General features: G+C 45.1%; 1 protein-coding gene across 1 annotated transcript in view; it reads left to right on the top strand.

Moving 5' to 3' along the window:
• Positions 1 to 12,744, top strand: part of slc30a6 (solute carrier family 30 member 6) — a 65,656-nt gene that overhangs the window by 7,409 nt on the left and 45,503 nt on the right. Inside the window, exon 4 of the mRNA XM_063192221.1 lies at positions 4,763 to 4,847. Coding sequence (XP_063048291.1) covers positions 4,763 to 4,847 — 85 coding nt within the window. The remainder of the gene's footprint in view (positions 1 to 4,762; positions 4,848 to 12,744) is intronic.

The following is a 12,744-nucleotide window of genomic DNA, read 5'->3' as shown; positions in this document are numbered from 1 at the left end:
CTCTACCCGGACTGAGTCCCTTGACTGAGCTTCTGTAGTCAGGAAGTGATTTCTCCAGTTGCTTGACAGAACATTTTACTGTTTTGTTTGCAGTTTATTTTAGCACAGCTAGGAGGCTTTTCACAACTGCACATCATAGTCTTACCAGTGATAATAGCCATGTCTCTGATACTGGGCAGTCTAAAGCTACATTCACACATGTCGCTAACTAGTTACTCACTTTTCGCTCACTTGCCACTTGCTCATGGAACGTTCGCTAAACATTCCAGCGGATTTAACTACCACTGCAAAAGTGAGTCATTAATCCGAACTGTGCATTCAAATTAGTTACTCGCTCACTCACCTTGCTCGAAGTTTATAAAAAAATGTATCTCGGAATCTGCCCACATCGCATCGCTTGTACTCTTCTCGCCTCCTCGCCTCTTCGCTCCACTGGGACACATAGAATATTTTATTGACTTCTCTCGCTGAGCGAGTAACTAGTAGCGATGTGTGTGAACGTAGCTTAACCATCAACCCATCTGACACAACACTGACACAACAACTGTTTTGTTAACAGTTTGTTTTAATATAACTTGGAGACTTTCGAAACTGCACATCATCATAGTCTTACCAGTGATAATACTCACGTCTCTGACACTGGCTAGCCTAACCCTCCACCCATCTTGGTTAGCGCATGCTGATTCCCAGCCTACTCCTCTGGGTCCATAAATGACTTGAGCTGGTGGCCTGGTCTAATCTGGTGGGCATAGGTGGGCTCTAATCTGGCCTGCTCTACATGTTGCTTTCCATGAGATGGATTACGTGTGACGTGTCAGCGCCCGCCGTTATATCTGGCAGGGCCGTCTTGGGGCACTGCTGTGTGTGTGCGGGCGTGTGCGTGTGTGTGTGCATGTGTGCGACGCGTGCGTGCGTGCGCGCGCGCGCGCGCGCGTGTGTGTGATCCCGAAATTCTGAATTTTGTGTAATGCAGAAGTCAGAAAACAGAAGTCACTGATTCTACTTAAAACAAAAATAATAAACATGCAAGTACACGAGAAGGCACAAACTGCTAAGGAAGATGTGGGATTAGATTATATCTGGCAAAAAAAAGGAATGCTATTTTTTGCTAACCCATATGCATCAATACAAAAGCAGTTGTACCGAAAATCACTTTTAATAACACTGTTGTAGCAGACTGTCAAACTGTATGCTCCCAGAGTGTAAAAACCTTCATACAGGCTCTGTGCTGTGGGCATCTTGTCAGCGTACTCCAGAGATTTTGGCACGTGTGGCATTTTTACACCATCCAGTCCCAGATAAGCAGCTTTGGATGGATGAGGGGGTCAAAAGAACCCCCAAGACAGTTGACCTGTGTAGCTAAGACGAGGGGATTCTCAAACGGAGGTGAGGGCCCATGTGTTTAAGGGAACGCCAACAGCTTGTCTGCCCTCTGCATCTGTCTAAAGCAGGGGTGGGGAACCTTTTTCTTTCGAGGGGCCACTCCTCCAATAGCTTTAAAAGTCCTCCAAGGACCGTACTATGAACACAAACCTGCATTTCCCCCTACACTTTATGCCTATATTGAAGGCAGCCACCTTTAAAACAGACCCCACCCACTAGGTCCCCTGAATATAAATTAATTGTATTGTAAATGTAATTTCCAAGGTTCCTTTACAAAATATGTCATATTTCAAAGCAAGTATCGTGTGTGAATGTAGCTTAAAGTGGCATTCCACCGGTGGAGACATGAATATGTATTGAATATGTATTGAAATAGTACATATATGTAGTAGAATAGTATCATACATTTCTAATTTGGTGCCTTTTTGGCCGAGAAAAGGCAGTAAATGACTTTTAGTGCTTGTATATTTGTGACAACAATCCCCATAATGCACTGCAATGCTCAAGTACCACAGGTCACACCCAGGCAGCTCTGTCAGTGACTTAAGGGCGGGTTATACTTCCTTTTAGTGCCACGGAGTGAGCTTGTCGAAGCCATGATGCAGTTCATTTTGATTTATGCCCTGTTTTGAAGCGCGGTCTGCGCGATGTCATTTCACGCTCAAACTGCCTTCAATACAAAGAGTAACCTAGACATGTCGGTTGTTTTTTAGCTTCACAGACTCGACGACAATGAAAATGAAACATTAAATCTTTATGTCACGTGCATTTTTGATCGCACTGGCAGCCACCGCGGTAGTTTGGAACAAAGAAGTGGCTCATTTGTCGAGGATAGGTCGCACGAAGCGGAATGTTTCCTCGACCTCGGAACCACTGTTCAACTGTCCAAATAACTTCAGCCTCGTAACTTGCAAGCGCACGTGTTGTCTTTGGTTTGTGTAAATAAATGAAACGACAAAGCACGGGCAACTTATTTAATGAAGAGCTCACAGTCTGTAGACCGACGAAGGTTAGAACAAGGAAGTAGCGCTTGTTCTCGACTCGTGGACAGAGCCGGCTGGTCGAGAGGACCAATCAGAGACCTATTTTCGCCCTTCACGCCATCGCTGTCTGCATCACTCCCTGCGTCGAGACACAATTTTGGGGAGGTGTCCCAGAGTACCTGCGTGATGGGGGGGGCTTCACTCCGTTAACTGCGCGGCTCACTGCATCACGACGCAGGGACGCTGATCTCGAGGCATAAACCACCCTTTACTGCAGCCTCAATTACAGTGATTTCAAAAGCACTGGCACACTGATCTGTGATAGGTTTGTTAGCGCATTAGGTCCAACCCCCTATGGACGGGGTTGAAAGGGTGAGAAAAAAGCTTGTAGTCTCAACAGATATCCACCTCTCTTACACTTCCTCCTACAATGATGCAAAATGACGATTTTTACATCATTGTTGGGGGAAGTCTTGAGAAGTGAATACGGATTTCTCCTGTCTCAGGGGGAATTGAGAGAGTCTTGCACAACCGTTCAAAAGTATGACTGGGTGTCTAGCGATGGAAAGGCTAATGCAAATGGGTGGAGTGTCCCTTTAACATGCTCAAGCTGGAGGATGATAGACATCAGGTGCAGTTGCATCTTCTTCCCACTGGGGGGCAGTGTGTTCTGTCTTCTGTCCATAGCAGTGGGAGGAGGATGTTGGTGATGGCGCTGTCTTGTTGTTTGTACACACACACACATACACATACACACACACACACGGCTCTGCCACAGGCGCACACACACACACACACACACACACACACACACACACACACACACACACACACACACACACAGCTCTGCTCCCCCTCCCATCCCTCATCTCTGGACGGGGCTTTGTCAGTGGACGCCGCGTCCTTGTCATAACACAGCGCTCCGGCGTAATTGTAGATTTCACAGCAGCGAGCAGCGTACCGCAGACGTCGATGCAAAGCGACAGCTGAAGTTACCCGCCGCTGCGGCTACTGCTGTCCTCCTAGCCGCTGAGGTAACGCAGTGCGCCTGCGCCCGCCCGCCTGCCAAGTGCGGCTGTGCCCACCTCAACCCCCCCGCACCCACCCACCCACCCTCCCTCCGTTTTTTTATTCTCCACTTTCAGGTGCAGTGCAGTGCTGTACAGTCAGGAGGGAGCGGAGGTCGTTTAGTGTTACGCCCAGATCAAATAATAGCTCTCAGACAGAAAATGTCCGGCTGTGCTGACACGCTGGGGCAGGAGGCCTAGGGGGAATATGGCTTTGCCAGGAGGGCTTTTTTCCCCCCTCGCCATCCTCCATGACAGGCACATGGCTGAGCCAGTTATCCAATAAAACTTACCGAGTCGCTGATGGTCTTTTCCATTAATGCGGCGTTGTTTGGGTATCGTTTAATACCCACAGTCTAAGATGGGGTTAAAACAAGCCCTCTCCTGCTTCCTACCAGATATAAGTCAGGCTAGATAGTTGATGTTTGATGTTGCGTGTAATGTATATGTTTGCCTGTGATACATGAACCACAACAACAGTCATTGGATATGTGTATATATATATATGTATGTTTACTTTGACTTTGCACTGACTGTGACAGCAATTTTCCAGAAGAACAGTAATTGATCCATGATGATCATCATAGGTCTTAGCTGTCGTGATAAAGCCTAAATGCCACGTAGTAGTAACTGTGGTTTTATCATAAATATCCTATTACTGCTGATTTGAAAAAGCCAAGGTATGTTATTCCTTTTTCTGACATAGTTGTTAGACCCAGGATGATCTTTCAGGAACCTGCTTTTGTCACTTATCTGGCTATGTTTACTCCTGAGCAAGTGGCCAACAGTCACACGAGACCCTTGTGGCTTTTGTTTTGATTGAAGGTTGAAACGCAAAGGCTCTTCTTTAAAGAGCTTTACAACCCAGAGTTAACTTAGCTGAATTAGTCACTGAGCTACCATTTTGCACTCTGCCTTTGGTTAAATAAAAACACAAAAAGGCTTTTGTTTTGCTTAGAGGTTGAAACCCAAAGGGTCTTCTATAAAGTTAACTTAGCTGTGTTAGTCACTAAGCTCCCATTTTTGTACTCTGCCTTTGGTTTATTCAAAGCTCAACTGGCTTCATGTACAGAGTCTGTTGTGAATGAGTTGTGTATATGTTTGTTTTGTGCTGTGTTTCAATCGTGGATCCTGCGTGGTTTATAATGAGTTGTCTGTATATTTATGTTTGTGTTGTGCTGTGTTTCAGTCGTGGCGGATCCTGCGTGTTTACTAATGTGTTGTGTATATGTGTGTTTTGTGTTTGTGTTGTGCTGTGTTTCAGTCGTGGCGGATCCTGCGTGTTTACTAATGAGTTGTGTATATGTGTGTTTTGTGTTTGTGTTTCAGTCGTGGCGGATCCTGCTCTTCGGAGTGCTGAATGTGCTCTGCACCGCGTGCCTCCTGATGTGGTGCAACTCCACCAACAGCATGGGTGAGTACCTTACATGACATTACATTGTATTGCATTACATTACATTACACTACACTACACTACATTACATTGCATTTCATTGCATTGCATTGCATTGCATTACACAACACTTAGCTGACACTTCATCACAGCAAGACTCAAAACGTCCATCATATCTCATATACTAGAATAAGAATTATATCGTAATATGTCATAGCAGTTCCACCAACTTTATGGGCTAGTACAGCAAGAGGAAGACTCTCCAGAAAGAATATAGCGGGCATAGCAGGTGTTCTTTTAAAAACAACTCAACAAAATTGCCATAACATTGGCCTTAGGTGCCCTCCGCAGAACTACAATGCCATAACATTGGCCTTAGGTGCCCTCCGCAGAACTACAATGCCATAACATTGGCCTTAGGTGCCCTCCGCAGAACTCCAATGCCATAACATTGGCCTTAGGTGACTCCCGCAGAACTACAATGCCATAACATTGGCCTTAGGTGCCCTCCGCAGAACTACAATGCCATAACATTGGCCTTAGGTGCCTCCCGCAGAACTACAATGCCATAACATTGGCCTTAGGTGCCCTCCGCAGAACTACAATGCCATAACATTGGCCTTAGGTGCCCTCCGCAGAACTACAATGCCATAACATTGGCCTTAGGTGCCTCCCGCAGAACTACAATGCCATAACATTGGCCTTAGGTGCCCTCCGCAGAACTACAATGCCATAACATTGGCCTTAGGTGCCTTCCGCAGAACTACAATGCCATAACATTGGCCTTAGGTGCCCTCCGCAGAACTACAGTGCCATAACATTGGCCTAAGGTGCCCTCCGCAGAACTACAATGCCATAACATTGGCCTTAGGTGCCTTCCGCAGAACTACAATGCCATAACATTGGCCTTAGGTGCCCTCCGCAGTCTCGTACCATCAACATGGACAACTCAGGTTTTGCTTTTCTCAGCCTTCAGATCAGGAGCATTTTAGAGTGCAATATTTGGTCCAGACGAGCCAGGTTGAAATACAACTCTGGGAACTGCGGCCCATCCTCGGAAATACTCTGGTTCAGCACAGCGCAGTGCAGCGTAGCATAGCGCAGCGTAGCAAAGCGGTAGCAGGAACTGCAGTTAGAGTGCAGCAGTAGCATCATCAGTAGCATCATCAGCATGAGTACGAGTAGCGCATGGTGCTGTGGTTCTCAAACTGGAGGTCGGGCCCGTCCTATAGGGGGTTCACAGAGGTACAAGGGGAGGGGACGCAAACAGAAGGGACAATGCTGTTAAAATAAATGGGAAAAGTTAACAGTTAACATAATTCCATAAATTGTTCAGTAATAGTATTCTTTTGGTTCATAAATCTATTTACTATTCTTGTGAATTTAAATAATAATGGACAAAAATATTTGTCGTTGGAGAATATTGGAGAGTTGGCGGGTGGGGTCTGGAAAACATTCTCAGGTTCAAAAGTGGGTCGCTGCAGGAGAAGTTTGGGAAGCAGTGCCTGTGTGGTGTGGTGCGGCGCGGCTCTGTGCCATGTGGCATTGCGGCTTTGGGAAGGAGACTCTGGCTGGCTGGCTGGCTGGTGGTAGTGGTGGTGGCGGCGGTGGTGGTGTGGTATCGAGCTGCAGAGGAGGCGACATGCGATCCGGACGTCGATAGCCAGTGCAGATAAACATCGCCACTGAGCCCCGCGGCGCAGGTGCAGGACAAAAAGAGCCCCGGCCGGGACAGGAAACTGTTGGTACACTTCCCATATGGTGTTTATCCACACAGAAATGAATCAGTACTAATATTTAAGCCAGCGGGGGAGAGATTGTCTTTCCTGCCTTTCCAGTCAGAAGGAGGTGGTGGCGGCCGCAGCTGCAGCTAGCTGGCTAGTTCCTGTAGCTCCTGTTAGCAGAGGGACTCAGGAAGCCCTACATGCTCTCAGACCAGAACACGTTGTTAGCTGTTTAAAACAATTAATGAAATGTTGAACGTTGATCGTGGTGGTTGACCTTTATTTGCGAATATAGTGGTCAATAAGTAGTACCTTTTGAGGCTTGATTTCTTTTGATGCTTTTTAGACCTAACAACAAAGATGTTTTATTTTTTATTTTTAGCAGTTATAAACTGGACTGAATGTCAGTCTGTGGGCACTGTGCAGCCTCTTTCAGCAGTCTTTCTAACATGTTGATTTCCTGATAAACGACCAAAGAGCCATTGCTTATTTGTTAGGATAATGATGATGAAAGTGCTGCTTTGTTGTGCAGAAGTCTTGAAGCTCGTGAGGACAGTGCAGCCATGATGGTATTAGCCGCGGTGGTGAGGGGGAGGCGGAGGAGGCTGCATTAGATCCATTCCACATCTCTCTGGCTTTTCCAGTCAGTGCGTTACAAGCGCCCAATGTGCTGAGCGGCTCATTGGCCTTCCGCCTCATTTGGTTGGACTGCAAATGCCTGCAGTGATCAGCAACACACCACACACACACACACACACACACACACACATACACACACACACACACACACACACACACACACACACACACACACACACACAGACACACACACACACACACACACACACACACACACACACACACACACACACACACACACACACACACACAGACTTACAGACACACAGGCACACACAGGCACACAGACACACACACAGACACACAGAGGCACACAGGCACACAGACACACACACACACACACTCATTACTATTCTCCCTTAGAAAACAGCAAACTGATCTGAATACATCAACAAACACTACAAACTACGCAGCAAGCGGAATCCTCCCACAGATTCACATCTCTTAGGGGTGATGCGGACATTTGGCTTAAGGAGATGAAGTAGCACAGTCAGTTCAGTTGTATTTAGAAGATGTGGCCAAATCCTGATCTTGAAGCCCATGTGTAAAGCAAGAGCATGAACAACACCGCCACCACTAAAGAACAACTATGTCAACCATCCTTACAACCCTTCTGTTCTGAGGTGTGTGTGTGTGTGTGTGTGTGTGTGTGTGTGTGTGTGTGTGTGTGTGTGTGTGTGTGTGTGTGTGTGTGTGTGTGTGTGTGTGTGTGTGTGTGTGTGTGTGTGTGTGTGTGTGTGTGTGTGTGTGTGTGTGTGTGTGTGTGTGTGTGTGTCTTCTCCCTGAGCTTCTTCAAAAGTGCTCGATTGTTGCTTTCTATGCATCAATCCACTAAAAGAAAAAAAAACTTCAGGGGCCACAGAGTAAACAAGAAAGCCTTGAAACGGCAAACATAGGCTGTCTCATGGGCTGTGTGTCTCCTATGGCAGAGCCTTTTTTAAATGCATTTGTGGGACAGCAAAACAAGGCAGTTGACCTTGTGATGAACCGGAAGGTTCACTGGAAGGGCTCTGCGATGTTAGCGATGATCATTAGCAGGGAAGGGGAGGGCATCCCAGCACACACACACACACACACACACACACACACACACACACACACACACACACACACACACACACACACACACACACACACGTGCATGCACTGTACGGGAAGGCAGGTTTCCGACTCAGTGAGTCCACACAAAGCCCACCTCCTCTTCTCTTCTCCAAGCTTCAGAATTTCTACCCTGTCTCTCCCTCCCAAGCCCTTCTATGGGGACTGTCACTCACAACTACATTATGAACCTCATTGTATCACCGCAAACTTGTGTAATTTACAGTTCAGATGAACATGTTGTGACGTGCACTGTAGGATGTACTATTTATGCAAAATGTCATTACAGTTAAACAGAGACGTTGTCACCAACGTTTTATTTTCAGAGCTAGTTGTATAAGTGTGTAATAATTTATTTTGAGTGTGACGGTTACTTCCTTGGTGCTTAAGTGTATGACATTTTACATACATTTTACATCCATTTAAGCGTCACAGAATTGACCACAAACATGCTGTATTATTTATATGCTACTATAGTTGTATACATTTGTAATCATTTTTGTGCGTGACTGGTGTACAGAAATCACCGTTGTGTACATTTTAGTCGGAGGAAGATGGCATTCTGTTTGTTTATTCCAAGAAGTCTTTCCAAACGTTGCTTTCTCTTGTTTAGTTTCCGTACGTCCACTCCACACAGCCTTGCGGCTACGGGCTACGTTTGTGTGCCTTTGTTTCCTCCTATTTTGAAGGTGTGTGGGTGTGTGTTTGTGTGTAACAGATCCTAATGCGCCACTCCAGAGAGCCCTGGTCTGTAAGATGTAAAACAGATGAGTCCACAATCCCACTGTTTGCTGCCTGTCAGCTTGTCCGTCCGTATCAAATTCTGCAGCGGAAGACGGGATTGGGTTGCGTGGTGTTGGAAAAACGTCCGCGCCCGCCTTCCATCCGATCTGCACATTCCTCTTTTGTCAACAATTCTCTCAGACCGATCAATGCAAAATTCTACCCCGAGAAAATAGCTGAATGCCGTCGTCGCACAGGTCACTAAAAAAAGAAGAAAAACAGACAAAAACAATACCTACAGTATGGCATGGTGCTCGACTTTTTGCTCATTAGGGCTTCTCTCTCCGGGTATCTCTCCGGGTCGGTTTTCCCCTTTGAAAGACTTTCTGCGAAGTTCTGGATACGTTTACTTCCTTAAGTACATTTATGATGAGTCTTTAGGGAATGTTAAACGAGCACAAATAAGCCAAAATTCTGTTTTTATTCCTTTCGACAGTGTTCATTGCCAGTGCAAATGTTGTACGGAACAGCGATCGTATGGAATTACCTGAAATATATCCTCAATGTTAAAGGGACAGTTTGGTCAATTTCAACATGCAGTTGTATTGCTCACGCTACCCTTGACTTGTCAGTACCTGGTGATGCCACATTTTTCGGCTCAGCCCTTTCCGAGATATGAGCAATTCTAATGGGGACAGCGTTTGTTTACATTTTTAAAAAATGAAACATAGGCCAACTCCAAATGGTTCCCAAAAGGTATTGCTGTTTGCTAGTTGTCTGCTGATGTTTTATAACCTTTTGGATGTTTTTGGGAATAAATAAAAATGTTTTTTTGAAATGTAAACAAAGAGCTGCCCCCATTACAATGACCAGGATCTCGGAAACGGCTGAAGAAGAAGAAAAAAAAATCTCAGGCACTGACAAATCCAGGGTAGTGTGAACATTACAACTGCATGTTGAAATTGACCAAACTGTCCCTTTAACACACAGCTCAACTCAGCATTGCTCAAATCGCTACATGCAGCTTACTGGTTGTCTGAAATGTTTGCCTCTTCTGCAGTCTTACGAAGCTCTTAACTAACAGTAGATATACCCACGGTATTGCTTTGGGATCTGTACCCGCAAGGTATTCTGATGGCGATTGCATTTTGTTGGGCCTACAGCTGTAACAATCCACAATCTCAAGAATCCACGAAAGAGATTATACAAAGTCCTGCTTTCCTGAACCTGGCTCTTCTTGCTATCTTTATGGTAGTATCACAGTAGGATTTAATGTAGGATTTAATTCCTACAGTTCCAGTGGCTAAATAGGGTACTAATTTCCAAAATATATGCCTTTCACAAATGTAATATTTTTCTATGAATTTTTAACCCAATAAGACACGGCTCCTTTTTTTAATTAGATATTACCAGAATGGCAATGACCAAGTCATAATGTATTACTAAAGGCCCCATGTATTGGTGTAGTACTACGGTAGTAAAGTTTTTTTCCATCCCATAGGGCGTTGCACTGTTACACTGGGAACCCGGGTTTGATTCCAGGCCGAGGTCATTTCCCGAACCTCCCTCTGTCTCTCCCTCCCACTGATTTCCTGTCCCAGTATTCACTAGAAATAAAACAATACTGGTCTGACCAGAGTAGGTTTTTTATCCCGGGCGAATGAAGATGACTTGAATGAAGAATGAATGAAGATGATGAATGAAGATGATCGATGATTTACATGGAGAAGATCCACCTTTTCATGGATGAAAAGTGTAAATTTCCGAGCTATAATGAATACTTGATGTTGAAATATTCATGAAAAAGAAATCATTTGTGAATGGACAGTAATAAATTGTTCAACTACTAAACTAATACTTGACACACTATCATTAAGCCCCTCACCTCTCACAGTACTTTGCATTGGACAAAACTTTCCCCCCGGTCAAGGGCAGCAGTTACCCACTGTAGAGCAAAGGCAAACTAAGAAAAAAAAGATAAACGTAGTCTCCCCCTTGTCTCCACTGAGCAGCTTTTGGGTCTATGTGAATGGAGGCTTAACAGCACCAGCGTCGGAGAGAAAAGGCGCCGTCCCAAAAATAGAATTGTTTATTCCACATTTACTGCCATCGCTATCAGGAAATGTTTTCGTAATTCACAACTTACAATATATTGCTTTTATACTGTATTACACTGCATTTCTTTCTCCTAATAAATCCATGGCTGTTTTAGCGCACCATCACTACCTTTTCCATTTGGGCTGAAAGAAAATACCTGTACACTCAAGTATTGTCATAGTATGCTTTGTGAGACTGCATTGATCCTCATAAAAGACCATATCAATTGGATGAATAACTTGTATGCAAAGGTTCATGGTGGACAGTGGTTCATTTTACCATGGTGGCGTTTAAGCCCTTGACCAACAGAAAGCATTATTGTTATGTGTTCCAACCTATACTGACTTTCTAGGCAAATGTGAATGCAGGCTACTTTTGTGGGGGAATAAATGTAGTTGAAGCATATTCACTTGGTGGAATATGTACACCTTGTTGTTTACATTTAGATTACTAGATTTGGAATGACGTTGTCCTAAAATGTCTTTCATGTAATCTATATTGAGACATACATGTTGTCAATCATAGTATACAAAACGTAAATAATATGCTGTACACGCTTTTCATTAGCCCGTCTTTGCTGTTCTGCTCTGCTGTGTTCGTTTGTGGATATTTGGGCCTGCTGGGTGGCTATGCTTCGTATTACACCCGCAGGACAAGACCATTCAGAATGATCTGCGTTAAATCATGGTTCTGAATTGTAGCGGTTGACAGGAAACAATGGCTGCCTTTTGTGTGCTGGTGTAAGACATATGAGGGTGGTGTGCTCTGGGACAGGGCGTGTAGGCAGGTCCATCAATAGCTGCTGTCGCTGTTGCTGTCGCCATGCAACTCCTATGGGACTTGGTCAGCTATGAGATTCGTCCATTTTAAACGTTCATTTTGGATGCACTCGCACGTATTCTATACACGTTTGCAAATGGCGATCTCTTTTGTTTTAGTCAACGTTTGCAAATTCATAAAAGCGGTTTGAAGGCTTAATTCTGGGAGCACATGCATGGACACTCGGGATAAATCAAACTGATTGAAATGTCTCAATGTCCAAGTCTTTCAATGTTCATCCTTAAGACTGAATCCCTTCAGCTCTGCTCAACTGGGTTTGGATATCTGCCTTCATTGTAAATCTTGTGATACAGTACTGACACAGACTACTTATAGTCAGCTGATGTGGGACATCTGTGGCTGATGTGGTGGATTTTAGGCCCACTCCCTGTATTTTGCGGGATGGGGATAGCTGTTTTATTTAACCTCTTCCATTCATCATGCAGACTGTAGTTAAAGTGTAGAGTTGCCAAAGCTACTCTCTCAGCCTCGAGTTACACTAGGCAGGCAGGCAGGGAGGGCCGACCGGCACCTCATTCGTCTTTCTGTACAAGAGCCGACGGGCACGGGGATGAGAAGAAGAAGGAGTAGGAGGAAGAGGAGAAAGGCCAGGCTCTTCTGGTGTCACGTTTTACGTTTGAAAGCTTTAAGGGAGCACTACGTACGTACATTAGTTTGTCATGTGAACTGTGTGGCAACGTTGATCACTCATCCTGGCAGACCATTACCGAGCTGAGAGATCTAGCATCGCTGCTGATGATGATGTCATTGGAAGGTGATAAGTCATGAGGGTTTGTGTGTGTCCTACGCAGTAGTAC

This window comes from Engraulis encrasicolus, chromosome 24 (assembly GCF_034702125.1).
Source record: "Engraulis encrasicolus isolate BLACKSEA-1 chromosome 24, IST_EnEncr_1.0, whole genome shotgun sequence".
NCBI classification, from domain to species: Eukaryota; Metazoa; Chordata; class Actinopteri; order Clupeiformes; family Engraulidae; genus Engraulis; species Engraulis encrasicolus.
The sequence above is the reverse complement of the archived record's forward strand: the minus strand, read 5'-3'. Positions and strand labels throughout refer to the sequence as shown.